The 24,312-nt window shown below is 39.0% G+C and overlaps 2 protein-coding genes across 2 annotated transcripts in view; one reads left to right on the top strand and one right to left on the bottom strand.

The window, feature by feature from the left end:
• HECW2 (HECT, C2 and WW domain containing E3 ubiquitin protein ligase 2) overlaps nt 1-22,481 on the bottom strand; it is a 197,307-nt gene extending 174,826 nt beyond the window's left edge. The window contains exon 1 of the mRNA XM_035332233.1: nt 22,258-22,481. The gene's annotated coding sequence lies outside the window, so the exon portion shown is untranslated. The remainder of the gene's footprint in view (nt 1-22,257) is intronic.
• CCDC150 (coiled-coil domain containing 150) lies at nt 16,374-22,217 on the top strand. The gene is given in 9 exon segments (XM_035330843.1): nt 16,374-16,624; nt 17,004-17,042; nt 17,044-17,089; nt 17,744-17,913; nt 17,996-18,050; nt 20,006-20,071; nt 20,155-20,310; nt 20,635-20,718; nt 21,724-22,217. Coding segments are annotated over 9 exon segments (1,053 nt in total). The 5' UTR covers nt 16,374-16,457; the 3' UTR covers nt 21,994-22,217.
• Nucleotides 22,482-24,312: the final 1,831 nt, after the last annotated feature.

Genomic DNA, 24,312 nt, shown 5'->3' with positions numbered 1-24,312 from the left:
ATGTGCAAAACTGTGTATCTTATTTCATGGACTCCATCCCTGCAGACCAAGATGCTGTTCCTTGGCCATAGTTATTGCAGACTTCTGAGCACAGGAGTCTGGCCATGCGAGTGATCTGGTTACTGCACGACCAGCTGCTGCAAGGTGAGGATTTGTGGCTGGGTTTTATCAGTAAACAGGAAAAGCACTCGAAATCATACCTTGATCAGATGTGAATAGCAAGCTTAATTCTCAGTCAGTGCATCTTATTAAGGTTGAGAAAAAATCATTTCCTACTGGAAAAGCTGACTGCATCAGGAAAGAAGAGGATAAATATTACTAGTTTAGCCTCGATAGCTAACTCACGGTACTTGACCACACCACTTTCAAATGTGTCTGCGTAATGTCAGTGAAGTGCAATAACAACATTACTGCAGAAAACATCGTCTCCACATAATAATCCTATGAATAATAAATGCTATTTAGGCATCAAACTACTGCTTTCACATTACATTATAATATTACTTCCACAAAGGCAGGTAGGCCCTCATATGACATTAAATATAGAGGAAAGTGGAAATTCTGAAAAGTGTATATAAAAGTATAAATTCCAGGTAATATAACCACTTACAAATCTTTGTGATTCCAGCTTGGCATATTTTGGAGAATATCATTAGCAAATATTTGTGAACCTCTTAATTTGCCTAAAATTACACAGGATTTGGAGAAGCTTGCTGAAGCTAGTACTTATTTTAAGTATTAGGTCCATTTGTTTCTGAGAAGTGCTAGGGTGAGACACGGACAAGAAGTGGCAGGAAAAGAAATATTGTTTCTCCCACGGTAAGCACACTAACGTAAGGCTTAAAAATGAAGCAGAGCACATTTTTGCTTATACCTTTGAACTGTACCATCTGGTTGAGGCTCAATTAAGATTCATCAGTCCCTGGTTGGAATGCATTCAGGACTCGCTATTTTGAACCAGAAAACTAGACAGCCAGAACACATGATTTTGTGGACTAATAAAATATGCAATACACTTTCAAATCCCTGAATCAAAGGAGGGGAAATTCATATTTTCTTGCATATGCATTTCTAAATTTCAGAATGAAAATACACCAGTGATATAAAAGCCACAAAAGGCAGTTTCACGTTACAGCTGTAGCCCAGTTAACTTCTCACCACCATCAGAAAGATGAGGCCTTAATCCCTCCCAAATCTCCTCAAGCAGTCCCATCACTTACTCCACATCTGCTTTGGCAATTGCCTAATTGCACAGCAAAGGCTGTTTGAGTCACTAAAACACCAGAGAACCAGGCCAGGAAAAGCAAACGTTTTCTTGCTGAGTTAGCGCGTTTTATGGGGTCCTCGTGCAATCCCATAGGCACAGGAGCTGATGTGACTGACAAGCGATCATCCCACTGGGGAGAGACAGCAAGGGAGAAGGGAAGGAGACACCTTCTGTTTGGAAGCACGGTGCTGTTATTCTGACTTGCAATCTAAACATAACTGTTTTCTGCTCCCTGGGCACTTTGGGCCTGCTTCTAGCTGTATGCTTTGTAGCTTTATGTACATCACGCCCAAGTGCAGCCCTAAATTCACAAACAACAGGCAAGTGCATGAGTTCAGTGCTTGGAGTGCAATAAGAAATAAGGCCTTCAGGGCACATTTAGCAGGAGTTTTATCCAAGCAAATACTGGAGAAGAAATCAACATCTGGAACACAACAAGTTGTGACTGCATAGGAGAAGAGGGAACTTTCATTTATGATTGTGTATTTCCATTGTTTGACGCTGGCCCCAAACCCAGATACAGTATTAGACTGAAGTAGGTCATGCCCTTTTTTCCTTCAGATAGAAATGTCACAAGAAAGTTGTTTACAATGAAAATCCTGCAACAGGATTTGGCAATAGTGAAGCCAGAGTTTCCCAATAATGTGAAATTGTAAAAGCTTCTTTTAAATTTGATTTAATACTCCATGGTCAAATTCTGCTTTTATAGACAGATGGTTGCATTTTTTTTTCTTTGTTTGTTTATTATAAATGCACTTGAGCACATCTATTCAGTTCACTGGAAAACAAATGAAAACATAATTTGCAATATTTTAATCCATAAAGCTTAATTCCTTTGCAGTCGTCATCTCAATGTAGCAACAGATTTCACTGTTGCTATTGCTACAAAGGGATTAGACTTTCTCCGTTGATTTTGGATATTGGAAAAAATTCTGTAACTGCAGGGTTTGATCGGGGGTTGTTAGAAGGGTTTTGGTTATTCCTTTTTCTATTTCACAGGTTTCACCTTGTCATTGCAATTCATATTTTCATGTTAGACTACAGCTTCTTCTACTCCAATAAAACTACCAGACATTTCTGTTGTGCTGCTTCTCCATACTCTGAGTTTGGTGAACGTATGTAATAAATAATTTCTAACATAGCAAGTGTAACATGGGAATGAGGAGCCAACTTGAACTGTAAATTTGTAACAGCACTATACCAAAAAGTACATTTACAGCATTTAGGCGTTCACATAGTTTACAGAGTAATACTGGGGCACTGCAAACGATGGCCATTCCTCTTCCATCACCTCCCTCACCGTGTTCCATTACACTCTGATAAGGGAAGATGCTATTTCTTGACTTGACAGATTAACGTAAATTTACCTTAATGGGCAGGACTCAGCAAACAACTGCCTGCTGCTCTGGCACTGACCTTTTTTAAGGTAATCATTTTACACACATCGTATAGTTCAGTAGAGAAACTCCAATTCCTTCAACAAAAACACAGCTCTTCTACGCCTGGTAAGATGCTGGCACAGGCTGCTAGACACATTCTTAGCTAGCTGTATATCAAGGGACATTATTCAGTGATTTATTCACTGGAGTTATTCAGCAAACAGCACCTTAGCTAGAACCCAAGAATTCTGGTGTCGGACTCTAAAGCAGCATACACTGATACGAAATATTTGACATTACACAAGCTTCTGGTCACCAAGCTCTACTTTTCTGTTCTGCAGCACAAAGATACATTCTTGCTACAGGATATTGCCCCCGTGAATGTTCAGAGCTTTTCTACGTTTTTCAAATTTACTGGGAGGGATGGAAAAGAATATAATGAGGTCATTTAGTCTACTGCTTCCAAACCTTTTTTAAAATCCAAAGACCAGATACTACGTCAAGGAAAAAAATAAATAAATAAATAAATAATAATAAAAAAGTCTATGGAAAATGTATTATTTTTCAGTGGGAAAACAAGTGAAAAATAATTAGCATTCAGGCAAAACAAGGTCTTACACATTAAAATGTTACCATACATACTAGTTCATTTAAAGTATTTGTTAGAAAAATTACAATAATTCCTGACATTGCCCATCAAAAGTCCACAACACATAGCTGCCTACTCACAAAAATGTACTTGCATGAGGTTTTGTTTTGCTTTTTGTAACTGCAGTTCTTTACAGATGATGAGGCCAGAATCATCTCCTGTTTAGGACAGAGCAGGGTCTGGTATCCTAATATTTAATTATCATTTACTAATAGATGCCTAGTCCATTCTTTTGCCCTACAGATTTTGTACCACAGATTTTTCCATAAATATTCAGTGGGCTCAATTACAAGTCAGTATCTGGAAAAATTGTACAAGAGCTTTGGCTGGTACAAGGACAAAGCTGTACCCTCAACAAACACCTGCAGAAAGCAGCTCCTACATATACAAAAATGGTAATTTCTCATTCCTTCATAAGACATTTTCTTATCCTTTCCAAGCAGTAAAAATCTACTCGTTTTAGTAATAAGAATGGAAGATGAGTACAACTGCTGGGACCACATTCCCAAAGAGTTTCCCTCTTGTTACCTCATGAATTCCACGCAAAACAAAACAAAAACCAAAGCAGTAGTACTTGAAGTATAGCACTGCAGAAAGGAAACACAAAAGAAAGCCAAAGGCCTGTGTGAGAGCTGCCTATAGTAAAGATGGAGTTTTGCACAAATAACAGTGCATGCATTTGCCCAGCTGAGTGGTACCAAATGCAGGAATAGCCACTTAAAAAATCTCCAGTGCTAGATTATTTCTTTGTGTTCAGAATATCAAGACAAGCTCATCAATTTGATGATGTAAGCAGGATGTCCAAGGCCAATTTTAGAAGAAAAGTTTCAGTGTTCTCTTCAAATAGTGTTTATTCATCAATACCTTTTCTGAGCACTTACAAGGATGCTGATTGCAGTTTGACAGAGAATTACAAATATAAAATCCGTCAGCCATTAAGGAAACAAGGTTTGAAGGGAGAAATAGTATTTTATAAACCAGTATTGAGGGCAGTTGCATTTTAACTTAATTAAATACTGCGCCATCAGAAGTACAAAAAACCCTGCATTGTTTGTAAATGCATTTGAGCGTTTAAATGAGACCAGCACTTGTTCATAAGTGCATCAACAAAACTGACAGCCAATAGGAAAAAATCAATCAATATTAGAATAAAGCTTAAATAAATTAATTAACATCAGGAGATTCATGATATTAAACAGTGATATATTTTGCTGGATATGTTAATTATTTAGTATCAATTAAATTATGCGACTCTAGATAACTAAAAGCATTAGCTGCATTAATAACTGCTACTGGTGCAAATTGTTTTAAAATATAATAAACAGACTCTGGTGTACAGGACTACCATAATTTTAAAGCAGATAAATGACACTTTCCTCCCGTTGATGAATGAATTCAGTACAGAGTGGACACAAGAATTTTGAAGTAAAAAGAGGCAAACTCTGTTGTCCATTTGTGCATGCATTTGGTTTACAGTATGTGTCAGTCTGCGGCTCTCAGGATCTGGGCCACACTCTAAAGCTATGCAGCAGTCCCTGGCTATTTGCAGAAAAATAGCACAGCACTTCAAAGAGAGCACGGCGCAACAAAGCCCCTTCCCAAAACATATGCTGACTTTTGATTATTTCAGAAATAAAATGTTCCCTGTAAGGCCTGCACAAACAATTCCCAAACTCAAAAATCAAACGTTAATTAAAATTCAGTGTGTCCCTCCTAGAAAACACAATGCCTTCGTTTCCTATGCATCCCTGTTACTGTATTGTCCAATGGGTTTCTCCTGTGTTTTTTGCATGTTCTCCAGGGGAAGTCATTCTTCCAGTAAGAAACGGAAAACAACATGCAGGTGATACCAGTCATGTACCTCTGTCACATCAGTGTATTACCCTTAGAGACTCTTGGACTTCACCAGTAAGCCAGCAGATCACCCAAACTGATTAAGACACTGGGATTAAGACAAGAGGCAAACAGGGCAAACCCTTACACAGAATTTAACCGTATTTCATAAAAAACACATAAGTAGCGTTTAAAGCTTTCAACTTCTGAATTTAAAAATAAATATGTATATATATTACTAAGAGCACTGTTATTGAGTTAACAACTGAAACTGATGATAATACAGATCGTGCTTTGAGGTTTTCATCCACACAGCCAGAGGCCCCTTCCTTTCCCAAACATATGGAAAGTCATAACATGGAAAACATTAAAAATATTATAAATATTTTTGTTTTCATATGATGTTTTCCTTACATTTAAAAAAACAACACAGTGCCAAAAGCATAAGAGACAGAATTATATCAAGAACAGACTTCTGCTTTCATTTTCACAAATTCATGCAATTGTTTCAAATTTTTGGGGAGTTACAAAGATGTAAATAAGGAATGTTACTGTTCATAGGAGTACTACTGACAATCTGTTTAAAATGGATTCAAATACCTAGCTGAATTCACTGTACTCTGCTCACATCAAATATTGTTTCTCAGCAGGAGTGTAAGTCACTGTTCTGTAAGTGTACCAAGTGTTCTGGTATGATTTCATTTGATTTCAGTGGAAGACATGCAAAGACTGGCAGTTCAAATAATTAAAAGTATTTCTGTCATTGCAGGACTATTGTGTTTGAGTGTTTTAGATGTCATTTAGATTTATCATATGCCTTTAAATCTATTGAAATTTATGCATTAATTTGTCATGTACAAGGCCACTGATTTCACTTGATTTCAGTATTCTTTTAGTTTAATGTCTGATAAGGGGCGTTTGTCTCAGAAAGGTGAAAATGCAAGAATGTCTAATGCCACATTAGGTTTTTACATGCTAAATCCCTGAAGATATTGGGCTGGACTGATAAGCTGATATAAAGTAATAAAAACAGAAGCTCATTTTGTGCTCCCTTAGCTCAGTGAAACAGGAATGAGATCAAAATGTCATCACTGTTTCTTGTCCTCCTGATTTCGTAGTACTGTACACAGAAGTTTAAAAAATTACATCACTGTACTTTGACTATTAACTACTTGCTGAAGTAAATCTGAGTGCCATAAAAATACTGTTTATTTAAAGCGATGGGATTTTTCACTTACTCCTAAAGGAGATGTCAGCCCAAATTTTGCAGACTTCTCAGAGAGGAGTTGGGCAGCAAACTGACACATTTTCCAGATATTGATTGTCCCTTGGTCGAGTGCACTGTAGCCTGTTTCCTGATTTCCAAAAGTGAGAGTTCGGATTTGAAATCAATATACCACTTAAATTGTCATCTTACTGAATCCTCATTCAAGTGAATGAATAGAATTCAGATAAAATACCAATTATTTTAGAAGTGTTCCACACTTCTCATATACACATTTGCAGACAAGAAATACTAATGTTCAGTATTGCAATACTCACTAAGACAAAGTTTGAGAATAATACTATTTGCTCCGTCTGTAAAAGCAGTGGGGAAAAGGCTGACAAATAGTTTTGCTTTTTACCCTTTTTGGAAAGTATTACAAACTTTCATATGCAGAACATTGTACATGATTTATCTAGCGTGTTTGTTTTGCAAATACCGATTGCATAAGCCATTGAAAGGAAAACCAAAACAGGAGAAATATTTAAGTCATATAATATATACTGATAACCTCAATTCTCACTAAGTTTTGCAGACTTAACAGCACAAAAGACTTTTAAGGATGGACCAGGGAACACTGCTTTCAACGTATTTATGTTGAGAGCCTTCTAAGTGTGCATGGGATGATAATTTTTTAAAAAATGCTTGCTTAAGATTTAAATTAAAATATGATGACCTGCACTAGGACGGGCCAGGCAAACTCTGGATTTACTATCTCATTAATGATAAAACATGCTAGACAAGATGAAGAGAAATCATGAATGGTTCTGAAGAGGAAACATTCAACTTACACTTTCTACAGCTTGCAACTTACAATAATAAGGGTAGTCTAAAAGAAGAGGACAAATTAATCAAAGCAACACTCGAAGAAAGCAAACTTAGAGCAGTGATAGGAATAGACCACGGAGCTGAGGCTCTTACTCCTACAAAGCATCCTCCTTCACAGAATGCTAACCTGGATGCACAAACAGATCCAATTTAGCAGATTCGATTTATCCCACCTTTCAATTTAAACTTGCAAGTTCCACCTACTGCTGTAGCATTTTCTCACACAACCCAAGGAATCCAAAAGAGAGGTCTTTGTGATTACAAGTGTTATAGAAGTGCTGGCAGCTCAGGACTCCACCCTGAACCAAGACTTAGTTCTACTGCAAAGCAGAATTCAGGAAAAATTGACAAAAACATGGTGGGGGGAGTATGTAACATGCTGGAATAAAACTCTGTTGATTAATGACAGTTGTAGCACACAATTATCTTTAACTATATGGTAAATTAAAGTCGGAATTAAAAGAAATTATCAATTATCAGAAGAGTAAAAAGGCTAAAACTAAAAGAAATGACATTACAGGAAAATAAAATGTAACAGCACCTTTAAGCAGTGAGCTCTGTTAGAATATGGAAAAACTCCCTACGGAAAATCCTATTCCCTGAAAAATTGGAAATAAGACTGAAAAGCCGATTGGAGCCATCAACAAGCTAGAGCCATAAAATGGCTAAAATAATGACATCTTTATATACATTATCAGATATATTTTTTTGTATAATTTACAAAAAATGTCCTAAGTATGTGTATAACTTAAAGTTTTATTGAGATATGTGATCTGTTGTATGTCACACAAAGCACTGGGGTTTTGGTAAGAAACAAAAGTACACCTCTGTTATTAACCACACATTAAAAAACATGCTTACATCCCACTTCAGCTTGCAACTTTGTGCAGCGCTGATAATTCCACCAGGCATATACGTAGGTGGCAAATTATAGAGGAGATGATACTGATTTGGAGAAAAAAGTAGGAGGTCTGTCATCATCATGGTGCCTGCCCCAAATCTTACTGCCATATAAACACTATTAAAAATAAAATAAAACAGCATTTTGGGTTATTTTTGAAGACTACCATGAAACTGTCAGGGAGGATATTTGCAGCTGAAAAGGACACAAAATTGTTTAATTTCAGCCCTCAGCATTCACTTCTTTTATCACAGTGTTCTTTTAAACTGTGGAAAACATGCTACAGAGGGTTTGATGTATACTTCTTACTCCTACATTTTTTTAGGTGAAGTTACTCTTATTGAACTATACAGCCACTTCTGAAAGTAAAATAACGAATGTGAAGAAGCTCAGATCAATCAGTTCTTTTAGTACAAGCAAATTAAGTATACCTTTTGATCTGCTTGTTACAAAATTTATACAGTACCTTCAGAATTAACTACCTTTCTGTCAAATACTGTTACCTTAGCTCAGCTCAAAAAGCATCTCTGAAATACAGTTTCAATCTGACCTACATATCAGTTGCTCTTTTATGTTCTCACGTCATATACACAGTATTCTACTGCATAATGCTAGGCATTGCCATTGTATCAATGTGTTCCGATTAATGAACAGCTTAAGGACAACATCAATAGTTGCCTGAATACTATACCATAAAAACAATATTACTTTTAATATTCAATGCTATTTATGCATCTTTGGGTGAGAAACTTAAGAGTGACTTAATTTATCATTTTTAATCCCCCTTTTCCCTGGTGATCTTTAAATTCCCTCACATCCCACACTTCTTCACAATTCTCCTGGCAACATCCCCCAGGAAAAGTCTTCCCAGTGCGGATTCTCAAGTGGAGCAATGACAGCTTTACATCATCTGAGAATCTCTTTTTTACACACACATTAGTGATCAAATGCAGTGCAGACCCATCTTCAGTGTCATCCTTTTTGCTCAGAAAAGCTGTAAGTCTTCCTCCAAAACAAAACAGTAATGCCAAAAGATCTTAAAATCAAACCAATTATAGCCATCCATAAAATGCAAAATATTAATAGAATCATAGAATGCTGTGGGTTGGAAGGGACATCAAAGATAATCTAATTCCACTACCCCCCCCCCCCCATGGACAGGGACACCTTCCAGTAGACAAGGTACTGTCAGTATTAATAGAATCACAGAATCATCTAGGTTGGAAGAGACCTCCAAGATCACCAAGTCCAACCTCTGACCTAACAAGTCCTCCACTAAACCTTATGACTAAGCTCTAAATCTAGATGTCTTTTAAAGACCTCCAGGGATGGTGACTCCACCCCTGGGCTGCCCTGGGCAGCCTATTCCAATGCCTCACAACCCTTTCAATAAAGAAGTTCTTCCTAATATCCAACCTAAACCTCCCCTGGCGCAACTTTAGCCCATTCCCCCTCATCCTGTCACCAGGCACATGGGAGAATAGACCAACCACCACCTCGCTACAGCCTGCTTTAAGTACCTGTGGAGTGCAATAAGGTCGCCCCTGAGCCTCCTCTTTCGCAGGCTGAACAGTCCCAGCTCCCTCAGCCGCTCCTCGTAAGACTTGTTCTCCAGACCCCTCACCAGCTTCGTAGCCCTTCTCTGGACTCGCTCAAGCACCTCCATGTCCTTCTTGTAGTGAGGGGCCCAAAACTGAACACAGTACTCGAGGTGCGGCCTCAGCAGAGACAAGTACAGGGGGACAATCACTTCCCCGGACCTGCTGGCCACACTGTTTCTTATGCAAGCCAGGATGCCGTTGGCCTTCTTGGCTGCCGGAGCACACTGCAGGCTCATATTCAGCCAACTGTCAACCAATACTCCCAGGTCCTTCTCTGTCAGGCAGCTTTATAACCACTAACCAGCCTGTAGCGCTGGTTGGGGTTGTTGTGCCCCAGGTGCAGGACCCGGCACTTGGCCTTGTTGAACCTCATACAGTTGGCCTCAGACCATCGGTCCAGCCTATCCAGATCCTCCTGCTGAGCCTTCCTACTCTCAAGCAGATCAACACACGTACCTAACTCGGTGTTGTCTGCAAACTTACTTTGGGTGCACTCGATCCCCTCATCCACCAGCTGCAGTTGCACAAATTATAAAATGTGTAGCCACAGTTTAGATGTTCTAACACTGCTGCTCTTTGCTGCCATCTACAGATAGACTTCAAATTTTTTTAAAAAATAAAATCTACTTTTAATTTCCAATAAAATCTCAACGTACTCTACAAGCCAGTTCACCCCGGGTGTGTTTTACCTCAACATATTTGAAGCTTCAGACGAAGATGAGCCCAAGTGAGAGGTCGTTGAAAGGTATTTGGATGCTGCCCCCCTGGTGCCCCATCCCCGGTGTTCTGCAGCTGGTACATCTCCCACTGGCAATCGGGTGCTCTTCTGCCCTGTTCAATGCATGGGCTTCAAGCCTCTCGGAAGCCAGATGATCTGCCAAAAGTGAAAAGAAAGTTGTACATCTCTAGTATGGCTGTCTTAAATACTTTTACTTGAGTCCTCAGAATATCTGATGCTTAATGTTCACAGCATTGTTTTAGTGTGTTTCAGACAGCACGGTTCCAGTTTCACTGCTGTATGTTCTAACCACGAGGCTACGAAGCCAGGTCTGCTCCCTGCATTAAAACGGACCTCAGCAGGCTGCAGTGGTACATTTTTAAGAAAATTAATGCCTCAGATGCGTGGTGGAGACACCATAACCGTGAAAGGCTGCTGGTCAGTACCGAAGGGCTGCACGCTCACAAGGCTTACAACCCCCGGGAAGGCGTGCTCCATGTCGGCACCCCGGCAGCAAGCCGACCCGCTGAGGTGTCCCACACAGGCGCGATTCCAGCACGGCCGCGGGGAGGCGGCGGCATGAGGGGCCGGGCCGGGCCGCGCCGGGGGAGGCTTGAGGGGCCGCCGCGCGGAGAGCGGGAACTCGGGAACTACAACTCCCGGCGGGCCCCGAGGCCGCTGCATTTCAACAACGCACGTCTCAACTGAAGGAAAGGAGACTTAATTCTTCCGCCTTCATGACTAAAGTACCTCTCAAGTGACAATTTTGAGTGGGGCATACACATTCTCTTTACTTCTGTATCCAATACTCCTGCTGATCGAGGCTTTGTTAATTGAAAGAACTTCTGACACATCTTTGCAAGTGATACCTTGGGTGTCCTAACATTTGGGCTAGATTTCCCTCCCTACCCTGGTCATGCTGAATTGTCTCGTCTTTTTTTTTTTTTTTTTTTTTTTTTTTTTTTTTTTTTTTTTTTTTTTCAGTAAGCTAGGCAGCAGAATAAGAGGCTAGCTATTATGGGAAGGTTGATTCAAATTCCACCAAAAATGCTTCAACTTTTAGGTCTGTGTTTTAATCAGGGACCTGTCATTATCCGTTAGTGCACGAAAGCTTGTAAGGTCAGGTATGGGCTCTTTGTACACTCAGGAGAAATTAGTTTCATACACGCTAGACAAGCGATCTCAGAGCTGGTGTATGTAGGAGATTAAAATTAAGCATATAGTCACACCAAAGTTAAGTACAATACAGTTAACTTATGGAATAAATTTTTCAAAAGTAATTTTGCTGAAATACTGAAGTTAAAGAGAAGTATCAAAGAACAATGCATTTTTTAGAAAACTTATCTGTTTGCGGCATATTCAATAACTAAACTAAAACATTAAATGTCACCTTTCTAAATGACCAAACAGATAACAGAACATGTCCTGACATTCTTTTCAGTCTTTGGATTCCAAGAACTGTATCATTCCCAGCTTGACGAAGAAGCAAAAGTGAGTTGTAAACAAGCACTGCCGAGGAAAATAGCTACATAGAAATGAGAATGGGGAGAACTTGAAGCCTTCCCAATGTACCACACTTTAGAGGCATAATTTTTCTGTGGGCAAATGCAGCTGAGGCTATTAACTGCTGAATGTCTGATTTTATTAATTATTTTTATCAGTTAAGGGTTGCTCTACATATTTATTGAAAGATTAACTCTCATATTCTGTTGAAATAGCAAAACAATGATATGAGTGTTTTTCCTGGACCACGAGAACTGACCACAAAACACAGTTATGACAGCACAAGTATTGTGTAGAAAAGAGAGAAACATTACTACTGGTACTACAGAAAAATCAGGACCTTGGTCAGCTGGGTACTACATGGGGGGAGAGGTATGCTTACTGCCTCTGTATGAACCACGTGTGCTGCCAGTTGTCTCTGAAAGAGAAAGTTTCAATGAAGATAAAGTAAAAGATCAGCTCAGATGTGAAGTCTTGCAGGGCTGGGAATGGATTCTTTGTGTTGGGAATTATACCACTTGTAGTAGGAAGACCTTTTTTAAGTTCAGAAGCATCGAGATTAATTATAGCAGAGGCAAAAAATTTGAGCTCAGAAGGATATGAAGTCACCCGCCGCTTTAAAAGCAAAGTTAGAGCAGGTACTATTCTGATTATTATTTTAAGATAGATGTTGGCAAGAGACTTGCACTATAGGAGCCACGTCTGGTCCTTAAAAGCACACAGTCATGTGGCAGTAACTTAAAGGAAATAAGGATGAGACCAAAAACTTGATATTCTTGAAGTGCCTGGCTAAATGACATTTTTTATTTTTTAAGGGATGTTCTGTTTTAAATGCCCTTTAGAACACACAGATGTCTTGTAGTAAACAACATGAAGAGAACGGGCAACTTCAGTCTAAAATGACTGCCCTTTGAGAAACTGCAGAAAAAGTACAGGTAATGAGAATAGCTCCTCTTCAACTGTTTTTAGAATGTAAATAAAGTATAACGAAACAACTGATTACAATGGGGAATTACGCGACAACACTTAGTGCCTTTGGGTAACACAAGCTAATGAACAAATTCTAGTGAAGGAAATTAGTCTACAATCAATAGATAACTGTTCTTGATTACCCAAGCTTAAGGCTGGAAAGTCTAATACTTAATTGACTTGGCTTTTTTTGAAAGTGTCCTCTTCAAGAGACGGGACATGAACGACTGCTTCTCTGTCAAGTAGGACATTTATATTCCTTTGCACCTTTAGAATCTTCATGATTATGTTTCTGTTTTTGTCTGTCAGAAAATGAAGATCTGCAACAGCAGGTACAAAAAAATATTTTGAAGTTTTTTTCTTGAAGGCTGCTTTAGGACCCTCCTAACTAAAATTCTTATTTACATACTAGTTTTGCTTTCAGAAAGATAATTTGTTGCTATTGTAGTGGCAAATGTGACATACTCTCCTATTTCCTACTAATTCTGTATTTTGACTTATAATGCCTCCTCTCTGGAGCATGAAGAGGGAATGAGGACAAGACAGCTCGGTAGATATTTTTGAACTTCAGAGTTGATTTGTGACCTTCTGACCAACGGTACTGAAGATGCATAGTCTTTACTTGAATCTAGACTTTAGATAACAAGGATGTAATATTTCTTTTGACAGATATGGACAATAAGAAATGAAATAACACAGGGAAAGAACAAATTGGAAGTAGGAAAAAAAAAGAACAAGAGGCTACTGGAACATATGGCTGCATGGGCATATGAACAGGTAAGACGTGTAAGGGATGGAAAATATCTACTTGAAGCAACAGGGAAAAGGTAAAATAGTCATGGTCAGTGAGGCAGGACACTGAAAACCCTTTTTTGTTGTTTTTTACTTTATTTTTCCTACAGAATGGTAATTTCTGATCTTTTTTCCTCAGTATGCCCAGCAGCAGGTACAACAGGTCTTGGCAGAGCTGACTGACAGCAGGAATAAACTGTCCTGTGACAAAGGAAAACTTCAGGTACCTGTCAGTATCCTATTTGTCAGTTCACATAGGAAACTCCATTTTTTTTTATTTTTTATTTTTAAATGTTCAGCTAATAGATGACTGCTTAACCTGAGCTCTTCACTACTTAATTTGGAGGGAAGCTTTTATTTGTCTTTCTGTTTATGTGCTTGACACTACACACTTTATTTTGAGAAAAAACATCTTTGATCTGGCTCATACCACTTACTGCCTTTGGATGACAGATCAAGGCAAGATGATCCTGAAGTAGCATCTCTAGGATTTGTGATATGTAAGTTACTTAATAGACAAAAACAGTTGAATGGCTAAGAACCACCGGGAGGCATTAAAAAAAAATACAAGTAGAAAATTGGCTGAAAGATTAGGAACATGGAAAATTTATGAAATATAGGAATTAATAAGGAGGGAGGCAAACTGTGGTGATAAGCAAAAATAAGCAGTGTACATAAGCTTTCTTAAATATTATTTAGCTGGACAGTAAACGAGGTGTTGGAGGTGAAGCTTTTACTTCAGTGTGACCTATGTCAGAATTTGGGGCAGTGGTGCAGAAATTCCTGAGGTTCTTTTAAAAACAGCATAGAATGTGTAGTGGTTATTAGAGAAAGCTGCATTTATGCAATAGCCCTAGGTCTCATGGTAGTGACAGAATAAAGTGATCCAAAACATATTTAAATTATAACAAGGCGATTAATTCTAATCTGGAAGTAATTATATGGAAAGATAAGTTAAAAGCATTTCACTTGCTGCTTCTGCTACTATGGGACTTAAAAATAAAACATTTGCTCTGGGCAAAGAAGAATTCCTATATCACTCTGCTTCTGTGTTGTATTCAAGCTAATGCTTTTCCCTTTCTTCGCTAAAAAGAAGCTGAGCTATTTTGTCACACTTCTCTTAAAACTGGAGTGCAGAAGCAGGAGGAAGAATTGTGGCGTCTCCTATGATGCACGTTTAAATAATAGTGAGCTTTGCAAGTGCATTGTGGCCACAGAGACCAAATACACTAAGGTAAAACAACTTTGAGAACTTTTACTCCTCAGAATTAGGGTCAGACTAACAATACTCACATAGCCATTAGAAATCAGATTCAACACACCTTTTCCTGAAGAGCAGAGAACACATTTAATGTTAACTTTAGCATTCTAGTCTCCAGATGAAAACAGAACTTTTTCATTAAAATATGAGAACTGTGGGAGCTCAGCTAAACCTCATGTTTATTACATGTTTTCAGGCTAGAAAACACACAGGTTACAGAATTATAACGATAGTCTTCTCGATTTATCATTAGTTCCAGTTAGAGAACAAATAGTGGCAGATAATACTCGTCTAGTGATGTGGCTGTAAGGCAGGTAGTTACTCTGCTTCAGTCTGTTTACTCAGTCGTAATGGACAGAAGCACAGAGAAGAGTTGTGTTATCTTGGACAGTGAAACCAAGCTTGTACATATAAGATGTACTTGATGCTGCTGAGACAGAGGGAAAGTGCAGGTTTGGATAACATGCTATGGAAAGTATCACAGAAGAGAGCTTATACTGCTTAGTGTGCCTTAAGGCATTTTACATGAGACAAGATATCTTCTAGAATTAACATAAACTTGGGAATAAAATGTAGTATCTATTTGTTATAGTAAATAAGTGGTTTGGAGAGTATTTAATTAATTTCTCACTTTTTCTTGTACTCTCATCTACACTGCCAATGAGAGCTGATGGATTTTGTGGTGGAAATGGCACCAAAAATAAAAAAAATCTCCAGCAAGGTCTTGGCAGCAGAAGTCTTCTGACCATAATGCTAGGTCAGTTTCAGGCTCAAAAGAAGAAGTTATGGAATCCAATTTACGTGCTTGCACTCTCACACCAAGTTCATTTTGAACAATACAAACATTCAAGAAATTCTGCTTCTGAATGTGGAGATAATCCTATGGTCTGCCTGAAAATTCTGTTAAATGCTGTAAAGAACATGGGAGAAAAACTGGAGGATGAAATAGATATTCTCTCACCAAGATTCTTGAAAACTTCATCACCTACTGGGCTTAACAAAGGAAACTTTAATGTGGTGAGTGATAACTATGACATGCAACTTATAGAGACAGTTAATTTCAATTAACTAGTTGATGGCAATGAAGAAATGGCTGAAAATTGACAAGGACCAAATCTTTCATGTGTTTTTTGTTTGAAAACAACGTAGGTGAAAACTTAGGCTAAACAAAATAAGAATTAACAACTGATTTTGTTGAGAAACCTAGCTTTGTGCATTTGTGGCATTTCCTAGGTGCCCAGAGTTCAGAAGTAGTGGAACTGTCGATAAAAAAAAAAATAAAATACAAAACCAACCCACTCCCCTCCTCCAAAAAACAGTACTACACAGTTTGGACTTAAAACACAGGTAGAACAAAAGTTCATGTACTTGGAGGGAACGCTTTCCATGATCAGAACCATTGCATACTCTTCGTATTAGTTAGTTATAAAAGAATCAAAGTAATAAGTGGTGAATTTCCTGTTAATATGCCTGATGATTTCTTGTACTGCAGATGGCAAACTTGCAGCATCAGCTGGAGGCAGCAAACGACAATAACAGTAAGGTGACAACGATGCCGGAGCATGTGTTAGCTTCTCGTAGCAAGATTCAGGCAGTTCTGGGTGCAGTACAAACAGAGTTGGGACACAAGGACGCAACCACAGAAAAGATAGGTAAATGAAGCTGATTCTGTTTCTCTGGTCTATCAGCAGAGTGGTGAAGTGGAAGACTGGCACCTTTCCCATGCTCTGGCTAATAAGGTATAGGAGAAGTTAGCTTGAACAATTCCTATATCCTTTCCTGCCACGCTGAAGCATACTTACTATAACAAGCATAATACACTGAATGTTTGTGGCTATAGCTGCAAGAACTGCACTTGTAAAGATTTGGCTTGTCAGTATCATGCATCTTGTGAAAAGAAGGTTAAAAAAAATTAGTTTCAGTGACAGGCAAAACTTACTATAGTTAAGCTAGAGCTCCAGACTTGAAAATAGTTACCACATCAGAGGAGATGTGCACAAGTTGACTTATATGTTGTTTATCTGATTTCCATTTTCAGGAGCCAAAGTCAGCAGAAAATACAGATATTAGAAATGGAATTGGAAAGCCAAACTGGTTGCCATGGAAAGGCAGCACAGCAGCCAGGTAGAGAACATGTTTTTCAATAGTAACAACCAACATTGCATTTTTGGGGTCGAGACAGTTATCTTTTCTTTTTTGGTGAGGACAGCATGGTGTGACACATTCACATGAACAGAGGCAAAAAAAAAAAACCATCAGCCTTTGGCTGTGGAACAGAAAAATCATTATCCAGGTGCTGAAGGTGGCAAGCAACTCATTGAAAAGAAAAATTCCTTAACACAGGTGAAGGTTTTATAATTTGCAGCTGCATACAAAAAAATGGACAGAGATTCCTGAAATATACATGAAGCCTTTTATTTTTTCTTATTTGAAAGAAGAGGGAGCAGGAGGAACAGAAGTCCAGGAAGGTGCTTTCTCCCCCCAGCTCTCCTCCATAATACTTAGCTTAAAAATAATTACCTCACAACCCAAACACAAACCAAAGAACATTTTTTCCAGGGGAGTCATGGTTATATGACAAGTTCTGATTTTCTGACTAAGCTACTTAGTGATTGGCTTCATAAGTATTCCCATCTAGGTGCCTGACATTTGTAATGAGACAGCTGGTAAACAGACTTACTTCCTGTAACCTGATACTGACTGGGAACGGAAGAAAATATTCCTGTGTAAACTTTTTAATTTGGGTAAATATAAATCTGATCTGTTTTTACTGCACAGTTGGAACCACTTTCTAAGGCACTAGAAGTTGCTAGAATGGACAAAAAGACACTTGCTCTTTGTTTGGAAGAAGTTCAGCAGGCCAATAATGTCCTGCAGAGTAAGCTGATCCACACTCAGGATGACCTGAAAAGTAAAGAAGCTGAGCATCAACAGCTGATGGCCTGCAGGTAAGACCAGAGTCAAGATACTATACCTGAGGAAAAACATTACTTTTTACTAACAGAGCTTTTTATGGTTCTTATCTATCAGCGTTGACTGTACGCTGAGCCAGCAGTATGACAGTCTCACACACAGCTACAGAAATGTGCGCTTCCTGTAATGACTCCTGAACCTGTTCTGCTGTGCTGCTTACTCAGGGTCATTATGGTATTTCTAAAAGCACCTTTTCCATGAAGATAGCAGATATCACTTCTACTTTAAAGCAGCCTGTAGTAGGTAGAGCAAGGAGAACATCGGATAGCTGTTAAAATCCTCTAATCCAAACTTAACACCAGTAAGTACAACCTCAAAGCAAGTAAGTGTTGGTGCAGTCTGAATATCCTTCTTATCCTTGTCTAAACAGGCTTAGCCATCTAATTTCCTGGAGTCAAAGTTTTTCAAAAAAAAGAGCCTTGTATAGCTATTTTAAACCTCTTTGGAGATAAATGGAATATGAAATATTTAAAGCCACTCCAATCTCTAAACAAATGTTGCAAAGTATGTATCTAAAAAACGTTTAATGGGATTCTCTATCCTATTCACATATTTAAAAAGTAAAGCATTACTAAATGTACATGTGAATAACTGAATTCACCTCTTCTCTTTAAAGGGAGCAGTTAATGGAAAAAAATCAAGACTGAGGACAAGATGCACACAGAAAACATAGAGACTTTGAAGAAGCAGTCCCATGCTGAACAAGAGGTTTCTAGGAAGGCTGCCCATCAAGAATCTACTGAGGTGAAAAGGGATACAGTTAAAAGATTTCAGTGAGTGGCTTCCATAGGAAAAGGCCTTACAATGTCTAATTTTCATCAGAACAAAAGCAGCTCATAACAAATATCTCCTTTTCCATTCATCGTGGAGTTATCCAACACCTGTTCACAACAAATTTTATGTGGTAGACAGACATCTTGGTGGCCACACACAGCTATGTCTGTGCTGTCTAACTTCTTCCGTGTCCCACTGAATATCCTGCAACACTATTTACCTTATTGTACATCATGTCAACATCTATATCAATCATTCCAGTGGCTTCAAAAGGATATTCTGAGGTTGTATAGAAATCACCATGATATGTTATAGGATGGATGCTTCTTTTTTGTGGACTGGCTCATAATACTCAGCATGACCGCATGACCTTAGTACTAACTCAGATCCCAGCATGCATTTTTTGTTCCTTTGTTAAAATGGTATTTAAAAAAATTCAAACCACCAGGTGCTGTTGCTTTTTTCAGATATAGCCCAACAATTAGATGCTCTGCTTGTTGTTGTCGAGAATTAACTTATTTTACAGTTAATGTGAACTCACTTTTTCCTGTCCCCTAGCTAAAGAAGGCTCTTCAAGAATCATTCTCCAAATTTGCTGGTTTCCTGTGCCAACAGGGAGCTGCGGCAGAAAGTGATAGAGCTGGAAAAGACTTAATCCAGTTACAGGGAAAAGCTAAAAAGCCAAAGAGCTCAAGTCAAACGTTGCCTGGTCACTAAAGCTAATGCAGGGAGAATAAAGGTATGTACACATTTTTCAGTGGACGCAGGTAGTCTAGTCGAGAACTCCTTTTTCTCCTACTGAATAAGGACAACAGCAGTCCTTTTTAGTGGGGCGAGACAGAAAATAAGACTAACTCTGCCCCAAAATTCTGACCAGATCAATAACGTAAGATTGCATATTATGCATAGAAATTGCATAACCTTTCCAGTCCTATCCCTCCCTGCTCCCTGTATCCAGTATGATGCCACAGAGCCCTTTCATATCCCCACCACCAGTTTTTTTTATAGTAGCATTTACATACTTTATCCTTTTGTAGATAGTCTATTTAATGATCAACTGGACCAAAGATTGCTTTGTCTAGTGATTAGTCCCTTCCCATTCTTAGTAGGGAGTAAAACTTATGGTTTGACTAGTACCTGATCCCAAGTGAGAATCTAAGCTCCTCGGCAACTTCATCACCTGCTTGTTCCCATCTCCACAAGGGGGCATGAGTCATCTTAACTTCAGGAATAGTTCCAACGTAACATCCTGAGAAATTCCTGACGTTTTGTTCCTTTTTCAACAACTTCCAGGAGACTGAAAATGAACTGAGAGAATTGGAAGCAATAAAGGAGGACTATCAGAAGAATTATGAACAGGTGAGCTTTCTTGACCAGTTCCCTTAAGAGACCGATCTGACAATTATTAGAATGTAATTCTTGTGTTGTCGTCTTCAGCACAGCACACCCAACAATTTGTGTCAGAGTTGAAGAGTCTGCGTAGTGAGATGCAAATATTGTTGGAAAAACAACATAAAGTGCAAGTGCAGAACAGGCAGCTGGAGACCCAGCTAGAAGTGGAGAGAAGGCAAGTGCATCAGTTGGAAAATGAGCATCAGGTAAAGTGGTAGCAGCATGAATATGTGGTGAGACAGCTGTGGAAATATTTTTATGTAAAGTCTCTGGGGATGTAAAAGAAGTGGTAGAAAGACTCTGAATCCCAGTTCAGGGATGTTCCTGCAAATCTCAGTGTATTTACTCCAGTCTAGAAAGACTGAGTAACAACTTAAATTCACTACATAGCCGACTTTAGAGAGATTCTTTTTAAAAAACAAATCTCTTAAGTTACTTACAGTAAAAATTTGAGAATCCTTCTACAATATTGCAGATTTTTATTTGTACCATGAAAAAATTCCTAGAGAAATTTTACTTTTTCTACCTAGATACGAGAAAAAACAACCCAACATCTGAAGAAATGTAAAGAGGAAATAGAAAAACTGAAACAAGCCAGTATGGTGTCAGAACAGGTGAGACTAGTTAGCATTAGAATTATAATTCATTGGAAGTAACAAGTTGGTGTTTCAGTATTTGCACCAAGTAAAACTTCGAATCTCAAATATAGGTCTCTGGTAAAGAAGGAGGAACATTCTTTACCTCGTCAACTCCAAAGTAACTAAGTGGTGTTTATCTTTTGTTTTTTACTTTTAAGATTTCAGTTTCATCTCTTACATGAATAATTTAGTTTAGCAGAGCTTTTAAGAAGAGCTTCCCTCAGCTTTATTATTATTATTTTTAAATTGGGGGTATATCTGTCTTAATCAAATAAAGTGGTGTGACCAAGTAGATTGTCCCCTGAGCTGCTCTTGCGTCACTTTGCATGTGACATCATTCCAAACCACATTCACCACCATCCTCTGAGAAGTCATTTGTCCATGCATCACCTTATCCTTGTACCACTTCACAGCAGCAGCCAGATTATTTTAACTTGTGTTAATGACTATAGTAGTTTGAGGTGGAAAATCTAGGGTCTTAGATGCTTTATAGGGTACTAACCAGCATAAATTAAAATTAAAAAGGCATGGAGGTGCCCCAGCTTGAGGTCTTATCAATTCAAGTACTGTTCTGTGACTGGAAAGATAACTTGATAGCAGGATAATGTTTCGACGGCACTTGTTAGTTTCCTGGAAAAGTTAGTCTTCCCAGATATTTCTCAGGAGTTTGTGGAACTCAGCCTCCATTTTTTCCCCCCTCTCTCCCCAGAGTCTCTGTATTTTACACTGTGTTGAAGAGAACTGTATTGACTTCATTGCTCTCCTAAAAGTGGGGCAGCTTTGTAGCTAGTATGTCTCTATTACGCCCACTTCACCTCAATGAAAGAAAGCATTTTGGTCAGCTCCTACCCCTAGGTACAGGAGAGAGATTTGAGTAAATGTTTGTATGCCATGCTGCCCTTTCTCACACAGCTCAAGAACTGGAATACAGCCTGCATTAACTGTTCTCTCTGCAGTTCTAATTACCACTGCCTTCCCTAGATGACAAATAACCTGAAAGAAGCTCAGCGCTGGTTCAAATCAGAGTTTGACAGCCTGCAGCCAGATTGTCTGAAAAACCACCAGCCGGTGAACTTCGAAGACAGCAGCTCCAAGGAGATGGTAAAGAATGCAAGCACACTCTTTTCAGAGAGCAAAGAAAATAGGTGCAGAGAAGTATTTGATAGCTCATATCAGTCAGAATTTCAGTTGCCTAAACTTTTTATTAGCCGTTACACATGCATGGAAGACAAAGCCTTCTTCCTATTCTAGTTTAGTTGATTTCCTCCTCTTTTGCCAGAGGAGGCATTAAATATGCAAAAACATTAAATATGCAATTACGTAAGAGTCAAGGTACTACTTCCATACTTTGAGAGGTTATATTGCACATGCTTCATGTTTTGTTGCTGCTCATAAACTAAATACTTGTCTGAGACTTAACAGCTGGCATATTATTTTTCAGCATTCACCTGTTTCAGTGGTTCTCCTTCCCCTCCTCCAAACCTTTGCAGAAACCCTTTTGAAAGCTGTGCTTACCTTGGTTGTGTAGATTCATCAGCCTTCTCCATAACTGGCAGTTCTTAGATACTTTTACTAGCTTTGTAGAGGCTTACATATTAATCTTTAACCTCTTCATTAGTAATCATAAAGAAACCCCAAATAATCATCAGCATCATAAAACATTGCATTTTTTCCCCAGGAGAAAAAGCAACCAGAGCTTCCCCCTTGCACCTCCCTGGAGGGCAGGAGGAGGACCCAACACCTCCAGCTCAGCAGCAGGAAGGCCTATGTGAGCTGGGCAGGAAATGAGCTCATTTGACTGGGTGATTCCCAGCCCAGGAAGAGCATCACCTGCCACCGGGAGACTCCTTGCCAGCCCCCAGGTACTAGAAGAATCAGGAACCTTACTTATCCAAGATAGTTTTGTATTGCTGAGAAGGTATTGTAAATAAAACATGCTCCTAGGACACCCATATACAGGTGACCTAGGAATTCTTGTTTAAATTGTAAATTCTGGTTTGTTACCTCATACCTTTCACCTGCATTACAGGGATTGTTCTGTGTGTGTCTGCGTGTGTGCATGAGAGACAAGCTACCATGATTGTCCTTTTGACTCAGGTGCTTTGCATCATGAGGCTGACCATAACAAAACCACTATTTATAGCAAAGCAATTATTCTTTATGTATCATTACTGTAAACTGTATGTTGCTGATCTGCTACATCTTTGCTTTCATCACTTTTATCAGCTTTAGAATAAGGCCTGGCAGGTGCTAGCAAAACATCTCGCACTGGCTTGCAGAGGGATCAGGTGAATTGCTGGAAACAGTGGCATGCAGCTGTGGCTAGGTGATGGCATGGCCAGGACAGGGAAGAACTAGCAGGACTGGCTTTTAATGACAGATGATGTCTGAATCATGAGAGAACATGAGCCTTGGGCTATTTTAGGTACATATAAGGAATTCATTAGGTGTGTGATGTTATACCTTCATAAGAATTCGTGGAATTTGTTTAACCTATCTTAATATGGAATAAGAAACTTGGGAAAGAATACCTGAAGCAGATAGATGACTTACATCGTAGTAAGTTGAAGATGATTAAAACGTGTTCAGCTTTTGTGCTTGTTTGACCAAGGATCAGTTCAACTCTGCCCTGGCTTACTCTGTGTGGACCTGCCAATACAATGGAGCTTCAGTACAGGTGTTGTTGCACTCTGATCTGCTGCAACAGAACTGATTGCCAGCCTTTCTGCAATCAGTGGTATTATTTATCTCTAGGGAACCTATACATGTTATTTGCAATACTTGTTTAGTGCAGAGGGAAGACTTGAATACAGCTGGAGCCTGGGAGTAGCCCAAGGACACAGTAGGATTAGGTCATCCTGCTTCTACAAAGATTTGGTCCTAAACTTTGACTTTACATGATATGAGTCTGGACTAAGTCTGAGAGACCTGACCTTAGAGACCTCCTTGAAGCAAACAGATGTTCCAAGGAACAAGGAGTGGCTGAGCACACTGTTAAAACCAGTGTACATCTTTCATTCACCTGATCTTGATTAAATTGTGCTGCTGAAAAGAAGGCCTATCCAGCATGGGTTTAACTTTGTCCTAGTCAAATTATTCCTTCAGAGATCAACTGGCGTGTATGCTGCACCTGCTCCTTAGGCCTGCTGAGATGGTTTAGCAAAATCTGTGTGTCTCCACCTCCACAGTGCCCTCGGGCAAACAGCAATCAAAATTGTAATCTAGTTTTGCCTGCTGTTAACTCAAACTGTAATCACAGTTGAAAAAGTCTTCTGGAAGAGCACTTACAATTTAACACCCTTGTGTTTTAATGAATGAATCATATTTGAATGCATTTTTATCAACTGCTTAAGAAGGTTGCCTAATGTCATTGGACAAATGATTGTGACTTTGATGGTTGTGACTTTGTCCTGTGAAAGAGGATGAAGCACTCTGCAACTGGCATGATAGCAGGACAAGAGCCAACCACTCCCAGGCTTCCTCTGCAGGAGTTTTTACCAAGGTACCATATACCTCAAGGGCTGGTTCTTCCTGCCTTCCTTGTTCCAGAATCCCCTGCGTCCTTTAGGG

Source organism: Oxyura jamaicensis, chromosome 7 (assembly GCF_011077185.1).
Source record: "Oxyura jamaicensis isolate SHBP4307 breed ruddy duck chromosome 7, BPBGC_Ojam_1.0, whole genome shotgun sequence".
Classification (NCBI taxonomy): domain Eukaryota; kingdom Metazoa; phylum Chordata; class Aves; order Anseriformes; family Anatidae; genus Oxyura; species Oxyura jamaicensis.
This window is presented reverse-complemented; position numbering and strand designations above follow the sequence as displayed.